The sequence below is a fragment of the Musca autumnalis genome, unplaced genomic scaffold, assembly GCF_047663935.1.
Source record: "Musca autumnalis isolate F117 unplaced genomic scaffold, ASM4766393v1 scaffold_5, whole genome shotgun sequence".
Taxonomy (NCBI): domain Eukaryota; kingdom Metazoa; phylum Arthropoda; class Insecta; order Diptera; family Muscidae; genus Musca; species Musca autumnalis.
In genome coordinates, this window is record NW_027412088.1 from 210,667,224 (window position 1) to 210,687,299 (window position 20,076).

Below are 20,076 nucleotides of genomic sequence, written 5' to 3' on the forward strand. Positions count from 1 at the left end.
TGACTTATAGACGGAAACATTCCGATTGACATAGCTTGTAACATCAGTATTATATAGAGTGTTCTTAATTTTGATAGCACAGATTTAACAGCAACATATTTCGTAATATCTTATCAGTCCAATAGTTAGCCACCTTTCTTCTCTGTCACTGATGTTTGATTCGTAACAATTTATGATATCCAAGTGTCAGAATAACTTTTTTCCCTCAAATTAAAAACCATCAGAAATATAGACGTCATAAAAAGATGGATGAAAGGTTGGTTGCCTCTTTAAATTCGGCTGGATTTGAAAATTTTCGCTTCTTTTAATCACCAAAAAACGAAAAAATAAGCGGAACAAATGGATAAGCGGCTGGATGGATGATGGTTCCATGTGGACGTCATTTTCGCACCTTATTAAATATTAATGCTGTCTTCTATTGTTATCCATTGAAGGTGGGAGCATTCGGCTGGTTTTTTACGAAAAAAAATGTAAAACACAAAAATTCAGAAACAAAGTATAGTCAGAACCGCAGACAGTTTCGTTGTCAGCGACATAATGTCAACAAACGGTTTAACATTAATTTGTCGCATTTCATGGTTTTAATGCTTTCATCCACATCAGATAACACTTTTGGAAATATGGGGTATTTTCTCCCTATCGCACAAGAAAGAACACCCCCACCAAACAGATTACTGTTTGCTGTTGTCGTAGCAGAGCGGTGTAAAAGAAATCCATTGAGATATGTATGTATGTAGATACATTCATGATTTTTTATTAGTGTTAAATTAAACATTGTTTGTTGTACTTATAGTTGGATGTTTTGCATTTCAATAAAAAAAAAAATAACAAATATTAAACAAATTTGTGGAGCTATCACGGAGTGTTAGATAGGCAGAAAATCGACATATCTTACTGTAGGGATATTTTCCCGCAATTTCTGAAATGCCACTGTGGTGGTAATTGATAAGGTCTTGAGTTCAAGATTCGTATCCCTTCTGAGATGCTAGCGGGAAAATGTTGTTGTTAATTTTTCTCGTTTGAATAATACATGTCATCATATTCCCCCTTTTTATTACGAATGTCCACACTTGTCAACAACTGACCCTTATATGACCTCTTCAACATTTATCGAATATGTCGTAATTACAGTTAATTTGCATTATGAATTCGTCTAGGGTGTCATAGGTGAGCCAACCAGTCCTTACTTACATCGCCCCTTAATTCAAAGGAGGGTTGGTTTTTTAAGGAACCGGTTTTCCTTTTTAATGTTTTTTTTTATCCATTTGTCGTTGTTAACCCGTATTTGTTTTTGTAGATAGTTTCAATATTGACCTAAGGTCAGTGTTGTATTAACAGTGGAAAATTGAGTCATTTGCAGTTTGTTTTGTTAGTTGTTGACTTTTGTTGTTTGATACAGGACTACCACGCGACAAACCGGACCTTTGCTGGCAAAACAACAACAAGGGGATTTATAACACGAATGACGAGAATATGTGGTCAGTGGTCATGAGAGGTGTGATGAAAGGATTGCAACATGACTCGATTGGTGGTCAGTTCTTAACATGCCGTGCCAAACAATTGTCCATACACAAGGGTATTTACCATGCTAATTGAGTGTGTAATCGCTTCCACTGTTTTTTTCGTGCAACAAGTATGCCTTAATAAAAAAAACTGGTTTGTCGAAACCGTTTTAAATCTTGCCGTTAAACGACCATGTCAGGATGCATGTTTACATAAATGGAGAAATTTTCTACAGCTGATTGGCAGAATCGAAAGTTAGCAAAAAATCAAGTAGATGAAAATAAGCATTTTAAGGAAAAATTCTACACTACGAGGGTCACTAGAAAACTATCTGGCCTAGGCAGCACGCAGTGTCGCCAGGCCTCATTTGACATTTTTTGGAAAGTTTGGCTTTTTAGCCTAAGGGTACTCAGGACAGTTTGACAAACGACCATGTGTTGGGTTATTTACAGTGGCTTGATTGAGACACCCCCAAAACATGGTTTTTGAATTGTTTTGGCGATTGCTGCTATTTTTCGAGATCATGCGCATAGTTTCATGATTCATCACCTGGATCCTTCTTATAAACGTGTCTTTAAGCAGCGCGATAGTATTTTTTCGAAATTTCTTGCACCGATCAACACGGGATCCAACGAGAAAAGCCCGATTTTTGCCGCCAAGTATTCATGCAATATCAAATGTTAGTTGGTAGATAATACCCAAGGATGCCTCTATCTCACGGTATATAAAATGGCGATCTTGCATTATCCGTTCACACACGGCTTAATTTTTACTGGCACAACGGCCAACGCCTGGCGACACTGCGTGTTGCCTAGGCCAGATAGTTTTCTAGTGACCCTCGTATTTAAATAAAACCTTTATTTAAATTTATCTCGAAATCTGATTGCTAGGCCGGCCTAAATAATCGCTGCGAGTAAGCTCCACTATGGCATTTCTTTTCTCTATCTCTATGGCATTTATTTCTCTATCAGCTCTGCCAATTCACTGTTATGTTTCTTATCTTGTATGTATATTTTCATTTGCCTATTGATAAACATGCTTATGCGCTTAGGTACGACTATGTATGTTTGTATCCAATTTCATACCCTCAACCCGCAAATGAAAAAGCCCCAACTAGTTTGTGCCTTGATTTCTAAAAGAGGTACCTTCTTGAACACATTATTGTTCAACAACTGAAAAATTAGAAACAAAAATGTAGGGATGGAAAGTTAGACAAAAAAATCAGAACTTGAAACGAAACCACTCAAACGTAAGATGCATAGAAATTAAAAATGTTTAAAATATATGTTTGCATAAAGAGAACAAAACAAACTAACGAAAATGCGAAAAAAAACACTGAACATAGAATTGTGCCTTTGAAATAGACTGAGAATTAAAATACCAAAAACACGGAGGTAAAATGGATTCACAACAGAAGGATACGAATGAATGCCATACCTTACACAGCTTAGAACAGTTTTTATAGCATCCAAGTGGACGTGGATGCTTTAAAACTTTTGCAGTTTCGCCCTTTCATCGTTAACGGTGCAAAAGACAAGAGAATTGGCGGTTAAAGATGATGATGACGAGCGAAGTGCTGCGCCTTTCATATTTTCTGTGGAATAAAAATATATTTTTAAGAAAAAAACATACACGATTTAACATGCATTTAATGAAATGTAATTCTGTAATTCATTCATTTCTTTGCCAATAGAAAAAGGGTGTATTCTTTAATAGGGTGAATTGCGCAAGCATGATAGTCTCATTGTATTTGACGGGTTCATCTTTTGCTTGGCTCAAGTAAATCTCTAAATACGCTTTTAAACTTTTAAGTCTCCCCAAAAAACAGCCCTTTTATGGAAACTATGAACATGTTTTGTTGTCGTTGTGGTATCATGTGCTACACAAACTTTAAGATTTGAGTGGTTGCAAATTTAATGAATTTGTTTGTTGGTTGCAAAACCAGCTACAGATGGAAGCATAACACTACCTGCCGCCAAGAAAATGAACAAGTTTTGCGATATGTTGTGGTCTTCTTTGGCTCCCAGTTTCGCCTCCGTACAATTAAAATATGAAACTAAAGAGTCCTTAAGCAGATGTGTTGTGCCGCTAAACAAGAGTCTGCAAAAACCGAAGAAAAACAACTTTCAATTGCAGTTAATGAAGTGGGTAGAAAGAATCAAAAACGGATTGTTTTCCCTTAGTTTGCAAAAAAAATCAACACACATACGTTACACAAATGAAGTAAAGCTGACGATAAAGGGCGATGTAGGATGTGTAAGGACTTTATTTAGTAAGTAACTCCTGGACTCTTTGAATTATACAGCAAGTCAGTTAAATGTATGAACAGGTTGATGAAAGTATCTTCATATTATTAACTCCATACTCCTACATGACGACTTAATAGAGGTGGCAAAAAATCGATGGCATTATTGATAGTATCGATTATTTTTTTAAAAATTCAATGTCGATAAATAGTTTTGTCTATTGATCTTATCAGATTAAAACCCCCTAACATAAAATCTATTGAAATTAATAGAAATTACGCGGCGTTTGGGCTTTGTGGATGTGAGAAATAAGTAAGTCCGTAGTTACATGTACAATTTTTTTTTAAAGGAAATTGTATTTGTGTGTCGTTATTTACTTAACAGCAATTGTTTTGTTTTCTCCTTTATATTTCTGTGAAGTTCTTGCGCAAAATGACAACAAAAGCATAGACATTTCCTCCAATGGTGATGATAAATTAACGATTATATCGATAGCTATCGATTTTTTAAAATGAAATATTGAAAATATCTAATGTTGGGAATATCGATAGTTTGCCAGCTCCACGACTTGAGCATATGGAGGACGTAGCAATATTCGTTAATCATAATTTATGTTTTAACTTTATCCAAAGTACTACTGCAGAGTCGCTGTATGAGTCTTTAATTTTAAATTTTACTGTGGTTTAAGGCGTTATCTGATCAGATAAACAGTTAAAAAGGGTTTTGACAACAGTAGGAATGTCGAACGGGACAGATTTTCAAAAATTCCGGGATTCGGGATTTCCAAATTCCTAAACCCGGTATTTTGGGATTTTTCGGGGCAATTTCGGGCCTGCTGGATTAAAAAATTAAATTAAAAAATTGAAATTTTGTTAGAAAATCTACATAATTAAAACAAGTTATTTAAAATAATAGCGTAGAAAATTAAAATATCAAACATTTTCAAACTAAAAAATTTAAAAATATATGTAGCGAATTGCTTACTTCAAATAATGTTTTTAGTGGTATTTTGAATGTCCAGAATTGGTTGATGCATCATATCACTTTTACTTAACTCTTAGAGGGCAGATCACTGTTGTGTTCGCTTTAATTGATTTTAAGATTTTTTCTGGGAAACAATATTTCTTAATACTCTTCAAAGCGTCCTTTAAAGAACATTCTTAAAATTTGTTTTTATACCCTCATCTTTTAGGCTAAGGAGGGTATATACACTTTGATACGATGAAAATGTGCCTCATCGAAATAATGGTTTTAGACCCCAAGTATGTTTGGATGAAATGTGTTTCAGACAATTTGGAGTCGATCTAGCCATGTCCGTCCGTCTGTCTGTCTGTCCTGCTGGCTGGAGCGCACGATAACTATCGAACTGATGAACCGATTCAGTTCAAATTTTGGCTTTCGTAATATTTTGTCCAAACTTAGTTTAAGTTCGAAGATGGGTTATATCGGTCCACTCCTTCCGGTACCTCCCCCACATAAGTTCGAAAATGTTCGGAAAAATTGTGCTAACGATAACTCTTAAAGTAAGTAACCGATCTGCTCCATACTTTACACATCGTGAACTTTCTACCAGACATAGATGAGGTTCCAATATGGTCTCAATAGGTCCACTCCTTCGGGTACCTCCCACACAAAATTTCGGAAAAGTTCAGTTTAGGGCCACCTCTCGAATCGCTTTGATTTTTGTTTCAGCAACTTGTATTCACTGCCCTCCATACGACGGTACAAGTTTCATCAGGGGCAAGTCCATACTTCCTGAGAAAATAGCATGAAAGTTGCAAAAAACCCCTATGACACCGTGTGAGGTGGTTGGAGCGCAAGATAACTCTCGAACGGATCCGCCGATTCAGTCTAAAATATGGCCTTAGTAATATTTTGTCAAAACATAGTTTAAGTTTGAAGATAAGCCATATCGGTCCACTCCTTCAGGTACCTCCCCCACAAAAGTTCAAAAATGTTCGGAAAAATTGTTCGTACGGTAACTCTTGAAGGGAGTGACCGAATTGGTCTATACTTTACACATCCTAATATATCTACCAGATATAATTCAGGTTCCAATATGGTCTCAATAGGTCCACTCCTTCCGGTACCTCCCACACAAAATTGCGGATAACTTCACTTTAAGACCTAATATCGAATCACTTAGATTATTGTTGAAGCAACTTGCATTCGCTGCCTCAATTACGATGGTAAAAGTTTTTTTAGGGGCAAGTCCATACTTCTTGTGCAAACAGCCCGAAGAGTGTAAAAATCCCCTATGGCACCATATGTTGTGGCTGGAGATTCACTTCCATAACGGTCAATGTCGATCCATTCCTTTTAGTATCTCCTCCTCAAAACTTTTGAGCTTTAATCCTAATCAACATTTTTGTCGGTTCAAACACCCAAAATTTTTAAAACGCCCTAAATACATACATACGTATTTTGGGAAAAAATTGTTTCAATATACACAGGCTGAGGGTATATCTCTGTCGGCAAAGCCGACTGATACTTTTTTACTTGTTAAAATTTATTTCAAACGAAACTCTTTATTGCGGAATTGATAAATTATGTTTCTTCCAATCCATTTTTTTTTGAGGTTTATTGTTCCATATATGAATGAAAACCCATTTAGAATAACTTAAACAAATCCTGGGATTTCGGGATCGCCATCCCTAGCCAACAGCCATAATCAGGTACTTAACTACTAATTAGTGGGCATTACTTTACAATTTACATATCCGGTACCGCCGAGTATAGTTCTTATTCCGTAATTATTAAAAAACTGCAATTTAGTTAATGAAAATAGAAGGTTTCTGACCTTCCAAGGCATCTATGTTTAAATAAATTATGTGGTTGAACTCAGAGAAGCGCAAAACAGTTTTATTAATTACGTCCGTATGAGAATGTTGGTACTTCGCAACTTTTAACTTGGGAAACTACAAGGTGGCGCAAAAGTAATCTTCCGAAGTTGTTTGGCTGTAATTTGAAAAAAAATGAAAAACTTTGATTTTTCTTGTGGATTATTTTTATTTGGTCTTTTAATTTTTTTACATCTAATCGAGAATATGATATCAGATAAATGGCCGCCGCCACAGTTTATTATCATTTGAGCCCTTTTTATGGCATTTTACATCACTTTGTCCAAAACTTCCGGCGATAGGTCCTCACATTCTTGGCGGATATTGTCTTTAAGAGCTGAAAGAGTTTGAGGCTTGTTGACATAAAAGAAGTCCCCCCCCACAAAAGAAGTCTGGAGCGCCTCATCACTCATGATTATTTTTGATGAAAAATCGTCTTCCTCTTGGTGGTGATTAAGGATGGATTGATCGTATGTTAGACGCGATTGGCGGGCAGCGTTTAACAGCTGATGGACTTTTTACGGAAACATCTTCAAATATCGTACCAAAATTCGCTGTAAAGACCGTCAACTGATACCCATTTGCGTGACACGTCGTCAGGTTTATGTCGAAGGCGCTTACGTGACATCCTCGGCTACAGCAGCAATATTCTCTGCAGAACGGATACTCCGGGGTCTGCCATGCCTGGCAGCATCTCGTGTTGTGCCAGTCTCTTCGAAGCGAGCGGCTAAACGTCTGCGAAGAAATTCACGTTGTGCCAAAGTCACCGACTAATTATTGGTCAAATAAATAGTCACCAATATTCCGCGTTCTGGAGCAGTGTAGCGTAACATTGTTTATCAACGTGTATTTCGCATGTGTTTACTACACAAATGTCAAAACCGAACTGACATTAGGGGCCAATCGCAAAAATTATAGCATTTTCTGATAGGAGGATTACTTTTGCGCCACCTTGTACATATCCCAAAAAAAGGTTATTTGCAATCCGGACCACAAGGCCTGTGGTCGGCGATAATCATCTAAATTATTATAGTCATAAACTGGATTTAAGCGCAAATTTTTAAGAGTTTAGTGGGTGACATCAAAGGGAATGGACCCAATTATTCCACTAACAGATTATAAAAACGCCATTTGAGTTTTTTTCCTGAAGAATAAATTTCAATGTTTCAAATAGACTTGATTTCGAACTGCACAATAGTGGAACTCTTCAGAACTTTTTTGCGGGAGACATCAGCAGGAGTGCCCCTAATATTCGACTGAAGTATCAAATAGCACCTTCGCAAAAAAAACTTATTTTCCTCATTTTTACACAAAAACACATTTTTGTGTGGTTCGTGGCAGCAGAGTTTTTTTTTGAGCAACATCTCGTGAAATATGCCCTTTTCTAAGAGGAGTGACCTTCAAATACAGTTTATCGAATAACGATGTAGATCCAATGAGGTACTCAATTCGAAACTTTTCATTTTATTTATTTATTGTTAAAGTGGTTCTCGAACATTCATTAAAATTAAACTGTACTTAATAGAAAATTGTTGAACTTTCGTTGGGGAGGTATCCAAAGGAGAGGACCAATATCGTCCATCTTCGAAATTGATCTAAGTGTGGAATAAAATTTACAATGTACAGAGTTTTGTGCCAAATCAGTTACTCCAGCGGAAATAGATATGGATATATGTAGATAGATCGACTAAAAATTGTCTACCACGGATTTGGTCTTAACATATCATATCTTCGGCTTAAAACCATTTTTTCCATGAGGTACATTTGGTACATTTGGGTATACAACAATTTCATCGCAATCGCAATAACAATAATGCTGATGTTGCTCACTATGTTATAATTTAAATTACAGGAAAAAGTTTGCACGGATCCTTATTTGGTGGTCATTACGTTATATTTCTCCGCGAACAAAGTATGTAAATGTAATTTATTGAACGTATAACATTTATCTCAACTACCATCAGGCATAGGCTGATAAACCTTATCCTTATTTTACTTATTTACGTGACTAAAATAGAAGAAAAAATAGAAGAAGAATATTTGTCAAAATGTAGAATAGGCTTTTAAACGCGTCCAAATTTTGTGGCACCTTGCCTCGCTTGATCTTTCCATCGACTGACTTATCCTTCTTCGTGATCCGTTGAAGGGTTGGTTTTGGAATACATTTTTAGCATTACCGTCTTATTCCATTCTTATGAGGCGGCCTAATCAGTGTAGTCTTGGAACACAAAGGATTAACAATGGTGATATAAAGTTGATATATCATGTGGTATTGAGGTCATATATTTTGTAGTATATATAACACTGATGTTCCTCTTAAATGCAGCCATAGATCTATATAATTCGGTATCTAACGTTATTGTGGCATACCTTTAATAGCATATTATAAACCATTTCAAGTCCAAGCAATGCTCTTTGGCTCTTCCTTTCGTTCATGTTTTTTGCCTTTCTAGGACAATATATTGGATTTTATTTCGTTATTCCCAGAAAAACAGTTGCCACTGCCTTGGGTAGGTTGTTGAAACTTCTTGACAACCTCATAATGATTCTATTAACACCGTCATCCTTCGCCGTATCATTTCCACCAACAACAATAACAATAATGACAACAGACACAATGACAATACACTTCTCGTAAATTGTCTCGCACATATTCTCCACAGATTTGGTGTAAACTTTTAAATACAAAAAACAATGCAGAAAATTGAAAAACTGCTGCTGCCTCTGCCGTACTCCACTCAGTCTAGAAACACATACTAACACACGCTTACACGCACATCCGGCAAGGGAAGTGGTTTTTTGGCAAAAAGTTTATGGGAGTTTATATTTTAGCAATAAATTGTTTGGCAACAATTTTGTGTTGGCATTGAGTTGGGCTCTTCTTCGCTTGATATTTTTGTCTTGACTGAATCAAAGTCAAAGAATTGTTTTATAGAGGGGAGGTTTATTATATTGGGATCATTGGAAACAGTATGCGTATTGTCTCTCAAAATAAGATAAGCTAAACAGCGAAGTTATAATTTTACCTATAGTCGAACGATTTAAAGTCGGCTTCAATATCTAAAATAGTTTTGTATTGGTTACAGGGCCAAGAGGCAACCTTTGTACAACCATTCTTTCTTATGGAATTTCCAGAACTGAACAATAATACTTTGACTTAGTTTACTATCCCGTTAACATTCAAGATTCCTTTGAAAATTTATCTGTTAGATTGCAAACGTTTCCCTGTACTTAGCCGTATAAGTTTGCCAACTTTCCATCTGTTGAGAAATGAGTGAATGAAAAAGATTCACGAGTTTCGTGTGAGTTTCTGGTACTGTGTCTGAGCTTCAAATGTGACCTGTGGAAACATGCCTGCGTGTGTGCGTCAGTTCGTGCATACATGGTGTTAAATGAATGAATGAATGATACATGCAAACGTTTAGCAAAGTGCTTTAGAGTGTTTAACATGCAAAATTGATGCAAAATAGCACCGGCTAAAGAAAACACAGTAGAGAACAACAACAGAACAATTGCATGTATGATGTTTGTTCCACCCTCACAACAGATGTTTATGCAAATGTTCCCAGTCGATGTTCACAAAACGCCATAAAGGTTAATGGCAACATCTTCATGTAATGATTTACCAAATTGAGTTGTTTTCTATGCGTGTCAGCATATCCCGAGGTTACAATTATTAACTTTTGTTGTACCACATCAAACTTTCGTAATTAATAAATATTTCTTAAAACTGAAATCTTTCATTAAATATTTTGTCGGTTTTTTTTCATGCCATACAAAACGATAAAGACAAAATACGACTTTCTGTTCAACTCCTCTTGTTGAACAAACAACCCTCTCCGGTGAGCACTCATCCGTTTGCGCTACTGTTACCGATGCATACGGGCGGAAACTAAAGGATGCTCTTCAGCAATGATTTGCCAAAGGAGTTTTATTTCTGCTTAAAGAGCTGCTTCAATTCTATTTTTCGCGGCAATTTTACAACCATCTCAATGGAACGAATTAGTTTGTTGTTGTTGCTGTTGTATTGCTTGAAGAGTTTTTTGCGTTCTGTGTTGTGAGGGAGGTTAGTTTCACATAAATTTGAAATTTAAAATGTTTGTGTTTTGTTCAGTACATGACATAGAATAGTTACCCAGCAAAAATTCGGATCCGTAAGTCCGGATCCGTAACCCATTGCACAGTAATGTAAAGAAAAATAACTACTTATATTACTCCTTACTAAGGGGTAGTTTACACTATATGTAAATGTCATATGACATGAAATTTTCCATCGTTAAATATTCAATAATATGTTAAATATTGGAGATTTTCCTTTCGCCATTTATTCTGTGCGTCCACCCCAACCACCCGCACAGCACATTGTCACAAGTCCCCTTGCACCCAGAAAGTTGTTTTTGAATTTCAGACATTTACAACATCTTTGTATATGTCGTGGTCATATGCTCTATGCGCCTATAGGACTCACCGATAAAATTAGATCCTTTATCGTTTATTATTAACAACTGTTGGACAAATAAGGGTGTCTATTATATATAGTAAGGGTATAGGGTGCCACCGTGGTGCAAAGGCATAATGTAATGGTGCGATGCTGTAAAGTTGGTATTTCAACCATCTCAAAAAACCTCTACAAGTGGTGTCTTAAGACACGCCGTTCGGACTCGGCGATAAATAGTAGGTCCCATATTGTGTTAATGTGAATCGGGGTGCACTCATTGATGTGAGAGAAGTCACCCTTGTCCCCTTTGGGATGTTTGCCATCGGTCATTAGATACATTTACATACATGTGTATCTGATGGTTTGAAAACTTCCTGACCTAACGAAAACATTTCGAGATCATGTTGAAAATATTTGAAAATATGATGTTGAAAATATTTGAAAAAATATATTATTGCTGCAACCATGTGCATACATATATTGTGCCAGACATTATGTATTTCTACATAAATACAATACAATGTGTTTTCTGCTACCACAATCCTTCAATGTGTGTAACCTAACTTTTTATAAGTGAGAAAATGAAAATAGTATCTCGCCCTAATATATGAACCATATGTAGCATACCTAACTTACATACAATATGTATGTTTATTCATTCAGTTCTCGTCTAATAATTATTATTAATATTGTCTTATATTGTTTCATGAATTATTTTAATTTATGTTTAGGTTTATGGTTTTTTAATTTTTTTTCCAACAACGACAATAATAATTAAAAACATGTCATATTAACACAAATGTTCATGTCTGTCAAAATTAACGACTTAAAATTTATTAGAATTTCACATACAACCCATTGTGCGTGTTAATTGCTGAGGACATAAATGATAAGTGCATGACACTTAAGGGTTTTTAGTCATCCCCACGAAACGTCATGACATTGATACATTTGGACATTATTGAATGACAGACTATAATATTAAGGTGCTTTCGGTTTGAGAAAACAACCATTCCACTCAAAACTATATTGGAAATATTCGGACTATGATAGATGGAGGGCAAAGGAACGAGGACACACAATATGTCAGTATAATATTACTGGAAGTCGGCACCGAGGAGAGATTTCGATTTCGAAGAGAAAGTGTGACAAATCAAAATCTCCATTAAGGCTCTAATTCCGCAAAGAGCAAGCCTCACACACATACGTAACATCTACCATTTAATATTTATTTTTACTTCTGTCAAAAAACTAGTTTCAACCAATGTATTATACGGCAAACTAGTTTCAGACACGCCTTATCTCATATTTTATTTAGCCACAAAAAATAACAACTTTTTTGTCGTGAGCCCCCCTAATTTGTATCATACCTACAAATACTTACATGAAAGGTAATATACATACGTATCAATGAACAAATTGGTTACATCTAAGATAACCATAAACGACCAAACCATATGCAAATGCCTCAGCCACACACAACATTTGTACTGATCATTTAGCCCAACAACCAAACGTCTCAGTGTTCGTCCGCAACTAATAAACTCAGCATATTTATGATGGATCTAGGGGATCGGCAGACCACACTGACAACGCTACAACGATACACGTTATATTTAAATTAATAATTTACAAACATTAATGGCCCCTTTCACTTTCTGGAAAGGAGAAGCAATGTGTGTATTCTTTACCCTTTCCTAAGCAGGGAAAGTGTCGCATATCCTCGAATTTGTGTCGAAAATCATGTTAGTTACCCAACACTTTCTTCTTGTCTTCCTGCTGTCATTTGGATTGTGGAGGGTCGTATTCATTTGTTTGCTTGCTGTCCATGCTTGGAAAAAGGGGTGTTTTTGGGTAATATTTACACAGAAAACAGCAGAAACGCGTCGTTAAAGGATATTCTAGGCAAACAGAAACACCTTATGTTCAAACCCTTTGGCCCGCATCCTGCTACTTTAATGAGGATATTATTTCTGTTTTTTTGCTTTACTGACATTAGAACATAAATTAACCTTATCCACATTGTTTGGCAATGTACTGACATTATCTTTAATTTAGAATCTTCAATGTATGCCACCATGCATTTACATACTCGTCTCCGGTGATGAAGTGACATCATCAAAAACAACATATTTTGCTCATTTTTCCAAATATGTTTTTGAAGAGTGTTTATTCAAAATTATGTAATTTTATTGCTAAAACTCATATGATTGCCATAAGTTGATTGTAGGCGCAATGTGTAGATGGATTTTATTTAGCAATAGTGCAAAAACAAACGCAATAAGTCGAAAGAACGCTCATACCAAAATCGTTTGAGGGGATTTTAGAATACCTTAATACATATACCTTTATACATTTACATGAATTAAATAAATAAATGTTTTTATGCTCATGTCACGTGTGTTTTGTATCGCCCAATAAGTTTGAAAGGTAATTGGGAAAAGTCTATATTTTATTATGAACACTCTTAAACACCACAACCACACACTCAAATGGATATGTCCTTCAGGCCTCAATATCAGTGCCAAAAGTCCTAACAAAAGATTTTGCTATGCTTCTTGTAAACATGTCCAGGAGTATGCCAAAACATTCTTATCTTGGATGTGACATATGCTAATTAAGCAATTAGTCATTGAGACCGAAACTTGTTAACTTCCGACACACTTTGTTCCCAATTCATGGACACACACGAACACAAGATGTGAAAACTTGTAGTGCTTACTTTTACTCATATGGCTAGTGAGATCATTGGGATACGCAGGCAAACAAACAGACAAGTCTATACGCACACATACGTCTTTTAATGATTAACACACATACAGACATATGTATGTATATTTATTTCCCAAAGGTCTGAGAAACTGAGAAACTTAACTTCTTAACAATAAATCCTTTTACGTATTGTTGTTTAGTTTCTTAACAAAGCAATTCTTGAGCATCCTTCTATGCATTGTTTCGTCCTTTATTAAGGAGCCTGTGGTCTTTTCTTCATCATCAGCGTTGTCTTCATAAATGTCTGTCAAATGAATGATAAGACACCCACACACGCTCACACACACACACACACACACACACAATGAAACATGAACATATGTCATGGCATAAATTCTCAAGAAGTTGCTTTAAGATTTGATATTTTAGATAATCACATTGTCTCCTTGACATTGGAGTTGTTTTGAAGATGATATGGGTTCCATGGTATGTCACAATGCTAGCATATGATGCCGGATATGTTGCTCGCATCGCAACAGAATTTATGTTATTTCCTTTGTGGTCACGTCACAAATAAAATGCTGAGAAGTGCACAATATTTTTGGACAAAACTTTACCAAATGTCTTTATTAAGTTTAGGAATATTTCTAAAGTTGCATCCAAACCATAGTCTGGTGAATGTAATACTTCTTGTAAGAATAACAAGTGGTTTTTAGAAAAATAAATAGAATTGGAAATTTGTATATTGAATAAACTTGAAATTAATTTAAGGATAATGAAATGTGATCTCCATTTCCGCAAAGGGTAATACATACAGTTTGACAAGTAATTGTTTTCAAACTGAGAAAACGAACACTTTTCATGCATTAATTACTAAAAAATGACAAATAGTTGTGACAAAAATGTCGGGTTTTTTGCAAAAATTACTTGATCGACTTGTTTATGACCAAAATGAATGGATAAATAAAAAATTAACCCGCTTAGTTCAACAATAATAACCAAAAGAATAATTAACATGTAATGCAAGGTGCCAAGAAAATGTTTTCAAAATGTAATTAAGGTTCCAAAATACCCCATGTTTTTGACATTTTATGAATTTTATTCTTAACAAGGATTAATTGGTAACAAGTATTAACAATATTAGGCATGGAATATCACCACTAAGAGGCTTACCATATGGACCAAGGGGGTACCAGATCGTATTACACGTAAACGATGTCCAATAGGTCTCAAAACGGGAATATCTGAAAACTAAGACATTTTATGAGTATTTTTAGTTCACCAGGATGGACTTCCATCAATTACAATAAATATTGCCTACATAATAGCTCGATCAGGAGGGTTGCCAGATCGACTAAAAAAGTACCAGGTCTTATTAACAGTAAAAGGGACCAACTAGGCCCACAACCACAGCCTACAAGTGGTTCATTCAACTCAAAATTTATTAAGAGATAAGAATATTTCATGAAATAGTCGAAAACAGCACATTTGGAGACTAATATTCCTTAGAAATTTGTGGGGTACAGATTTCTAAAATTTTCGCAAATGCTGACTATGACCTACTGGAAACATTTCGTGTACTGTGAAGTAATACTGTGACAAAAATTTCTATGTGACGGGGAAATAATGCTACAGTGTTACCATTGTATACGATCAAAGCCAAACAACTTACGGGAATTCCTCAATCTGGCTGTTAATAGATAAAATTGGATGTCTATAGCAAGCTCAGTATAATTTAGCAATATCTTCCCTATGCATTCCTAACCGATTTTTGTACTTCTGGGTTATATTTTGGTTTGTTTTAGTGAATATCCTTATCCCTAAATTAAATTTCAGTTAAATAAACCACTTTTAAGATCTAATTGTGGGCCTAGGAGGTCCAGTTTACTGTTTTTAAGACCTGGTACATTTTTAGTCAATATGGCAACCCTCCTGATCGAGTTCTGCTGTAGGTAATATTCATTTTAATTGATGTCATACCATCTTGGTAAACCAAAATACTCATAAAATGTCTTAGTTTTCAGATATTCCCGGTTTGAGACCTATAGGACATCGTTTACGTGTAATACGATCTGGTACCCCCTTGGTCCATATGGTAACCCTCTTAGTGGGGATATACCATGCCTAATATTGCTGATACTTGTTAGCAACTAATCCTTGTTAAGAATGAAATTCATAAAATGTCATGATTTTTAAGAATTTACCGAATACATGGGGTATTTTGGAACCTCAATTACATTTTGAAAACATTTTCTTGGCACCTTGCATTACATGTTAATTATTCTTTTGGTTATTATTGTTGAACTAAGCGGGTTAATTTTTTATTTATCCATTCAATTTGGTCTTAAATAAGTCAACCAACAAATTTTTGCAAAAAACCCGACATTTTTATCACAACTATTTGTAATTTTTTAGCAATTAATGCATGAAAAGTGTTCGTTTTCTCAGATTGAAAACAATTACTTGTCAAACTGTACATACATACATATTTACCTTCACACAACACCCATGTAGTTTGAAATGGTAGAAATTCAAAGATGAATGTGAATAAATCCACCAGTAAAATGACAAACATACATTTACTTCAATCCAATACTGGACAGCTTTTAAATAGGATTGCAAACAAAACATGAACAAAGAAATGTTTTAATTCAATTTTGCCCCTTTTAAAATTAACTAACTTTATATAAAAATACAGTCAAACTTCTTTGGATACGTATTTACCTATTTGAGCGAGCAATTGACACTTGGGTATAAAAAGTTTCTTGTTGAAAAACAAGAAATAAGGGAACTGATGAAGATCTGTGGCGAGATCTGAAACTATAGTCTTCCCTGCCTTACCCCTTGGCAAACATCGCCAAATTTTTCCCACTAATAAATTAAAGTTGTTTTAATAAAATATTAAAATAACTATGGGATTAAGCCTGACTATTTTGAAAAACAAAACAAATTTCTGAAACTACAAAAAAAGACGCACAAGCTAAAATTTGGCAGTTTCTATCATTTGTCACTTTCAGTTTTTGAAACGTAAATGTTTATTGATAAATGTCATAAAAATGACTCTTTGACTCCGTGCCCGAACATATCTCCCAAAATGTTTTTTACTTACATATATCTTTCCATGAACAACAAAATATACAACAACAACAATATTTTATAAGCGTAGTCGGATTATGTATATAACCAAGAAATGAAGTCTTGAATACCGACTAAAGGTCGGCTTTCTACACCAAATTTTAATATGAAAACAAAACAAGTAAAAAAGTGTCAGTCGGCTTAGCCGACAGATATATACCTTCAGCCAATGTGAAGTAAAACTTTCACCTACTGACAGATCGAATCTATTTAAGGTCTCTTCAGAATTTTGTGGCCCTTTTTGGACATTTCAACTTTGCCGACAAAAATTTGGATTAGGAATTAACTGCACTAAGACACAAATGTTGAACCTTTGTGGGGGAGGTACCCTTAGGGAGGACCGATATGGGCCATTTTAGAAGTTAAACAAAATTTTGACAAAATATTAGGAGATCCAAAGTTTGGACCAAATTGGTTGCCCCATTCAAGTGATATCGTCCTAGCATTTTAGTGACATTTTTTAAATATTGGGGAGAAGTACCTGAAGTTGTGGAACGGTATTGCCCCATGAAACTAAGTTTGGATATAATATGACGAAGACTAAATGTTGGACCAAATCGGTTGAACAGTTCGAGAATTATCGTGCTCTCCGACAGCCACATATGGTGACATAGGAGTGGACCTATATGACTTATCTTCGAGTTTAAACTATGTTTGGACAAAATATTACGAAGGCCAAATTTTGGACCGAATCGGCAGATCCGTTCGAGAGTTATATTGCGCTCCATCCACTACACACGGTGTTATAGGGTCTTTTTGCATCTTACAGGCTATTTTCTAAGGAAGTATGGACTTGCCCCTGATGAAGCTTGTGCCGTCGTATGGGGGGCAATGAATACAAATTTTTGCAACAAAAATGAAAGCGACTCGAGAGCAGGTCCTAATCTGAACTTATCCGAAATTTTGCGTTTGAGGTACCCGAAGGAGTGGACCGATTGAGTCCATTTTGGAACCTCATCTAAGCTTAGTAGAAATTTCACAATGTGCAAAGTATGGATCAAATCGGTTGCTTCCTTCAAGAGTTATCGTGCGCACAAAATTTCCGAACATTTTCGAACTTTTGTGGGGGAGGTACCGGAAGGAGTGGACCGATATAGTCCATCTTCGAACTTAAACTAAATTCGTATAAAATGTGCGGTCCCTTGGATTACGAATTATCGAGATTCTACTGTATGTTCAGGTTATTGCTGGTAGTCTTTTTGGTCTCTATTATAACGTTATATTTTATCATCTTAACTTCTCTCAATAATGCCCCGAAATTTCCAAAAATCCAAGCCAAGTGGTATTCTTGTAATTTATGAAGGTTATGAATTTTATTGTTGTAGATTGGGTTGATCGGATCTGCGACGGAATATGATATGTTTACGATATCTAACCAAGGTTTTGAAAAAAAAAATTGTGACATAAAAAAGGAAACAAGATAGACCCATACTTACTTTTTAAAATCCACTGCTGTCTCGATTTCTGGACAAGTCGACTTTAAAGTATAATTGAAATAAAATTGAACACAGCTCAATTTGCTTCCAAGGAAAGAACATTTTGGTAAATCAGTTATGAAACAGAAAATAGTTTTTATCTGAATCATATGTCAATTTTCACTTCTGTTTCAAGGTCAACGGAATTAAAACTACTGTAACTTTGTCGAACAACTCGATTTTCAAACGTATCTGCGTCATTGTTTTCAAAACTATTCTTCTTCCATTTGCTTATAAATTAGATTTTGTTGTTTTCAATTAAAATTTTGCATTGATTTTTCTGTGAGACAGAAAAAGTTGTTGAAAACTATGCCACATGTTCATTGTCATGGCGTTGAAGGGGCACGTATGGGAATTGAAAAGCATACCGGGTCCACTACTTTGCAACACTCTCCTACTCAGCATTCATTTGAACTTTGAATAGAAAGTCAGACAGCAATATGTTGTTGTGTTGGCAACCTGAATAATGTCATCGTGATGGGAAAACTCTAAGGAATTTCACAAATGAAAAACTAAGAAAACCCATTAGATATATGTGTATATCGTCACCATAAATGCCGGAAGACGTAACCCACAAAAATAAAACTTTACAGGAGAAGCAAAAAACGTTATAAAATTAAAAATTGTTTTATGGAATATTAATCTTATGAAGGCGAGTATATGGGATAATATCGATCATATACGAAGGGGAATTAGTAGTGAAACCAAAACCGCTGAAGTGCTTAGTTTTGAGATCCTCCATTACAACAAAATCGGCAATATTATCCCATTTTCCGAAATGCCATTTCTTGAATAGCATCGTTGTTTTTGAACGTAAAAGCTTGAAATTTTGCCAGAGCATGTATTTTAGCTTTATGTATCAGATTCCACCAAAAAACCAATTTCGATTTTCATGTCGGTTACGTCTTCCGGCATTTATGGTGACGATATGTATGTATGTGTCAATATTTTAGTGTATGTTAGTATGTGTGGGTTTTTAATATTGATTACTCAACAAAAAATTAAAAACATTTTTCAAAGGTTGAGGTTATACAAAATAAATCCTTCTAGCCAGAGAAACCCACTTAGAGACTTGACCACATTGTATATGATGACGTTGTTGACCTTTTTTCTCACATTTGTGATGTTGTTGTTATTGCAGATGCTGGTGTGGCTACTGGAGTTCAAAGGATTCGGGCAACTATTGTTGCAAGAATGATAAACGAACTGTTGACCAATATCATCGACAATACCAAAGGCAAGATTTATGCTTACCCCTGAATAATTTATAAGAATAATGATAAGAACCTGTTAAGCACACTCACACACACACACATACTTGGGTCATGCATGTAAGATTTGTAATTTGTAAACACATTCCAAGGCATAGACATGGTTATACAGTCAGAGTTAGACATAAATCATATCCTGATATGGGACACAAAACAATTTGAATGAAAGAAAATGTGAATCCATTTGTGAAACATGTTTTCAACTAATGAGCATGTGGTCAACTGTCCGTCCGGCAAACACTTGGTCAGTCAAGAAGTGTCATGTTTTCTTGGGACACGGGCGTGTGTGTATGTGTGTTTATTTTAAAAATCTAAAACTTAGTTACAGCTCTAAAGTTAGTGATGAAAGTTTTCAAATGTGTGATATATCACGCTTAAGACTGACCACTACCCACCACTACCAATGTATAACCCTTCTCCAACACATGGCTCGAATGTTGAAAAGTTTGCGGTTCG

General features: G+C 35.4%; 1 protein-coding gene across 1 annotated transcript in view; it reads left to right on the plus strand.

Annotated features, from left to right (window-relative positions):
- The window catches only part of LOC141386491 (U6 small nuclear RNA (adenine-(43)-N(6))-methyltransferase), a 77,697-nt gene extending 58,111 nt beyond the window's left edge, over window positions 1-19,586 (plus strand). The window contains exon 5 of the mRNA XM_073955063.1: window positions 19,491-19,586. Coding sequence (XP_073811164.1) covers window positions 19,491-19,547 — 57 coding nt within the window. The 3' untranslated portion in view covers window positions 19,548-19,586. The remainder of the gene's footprint in view (window positions 1-19,490) is intronic.
- The last annotated feature ends 490 nt before the right edge of the window (window positions 19,587-20,076 follow it).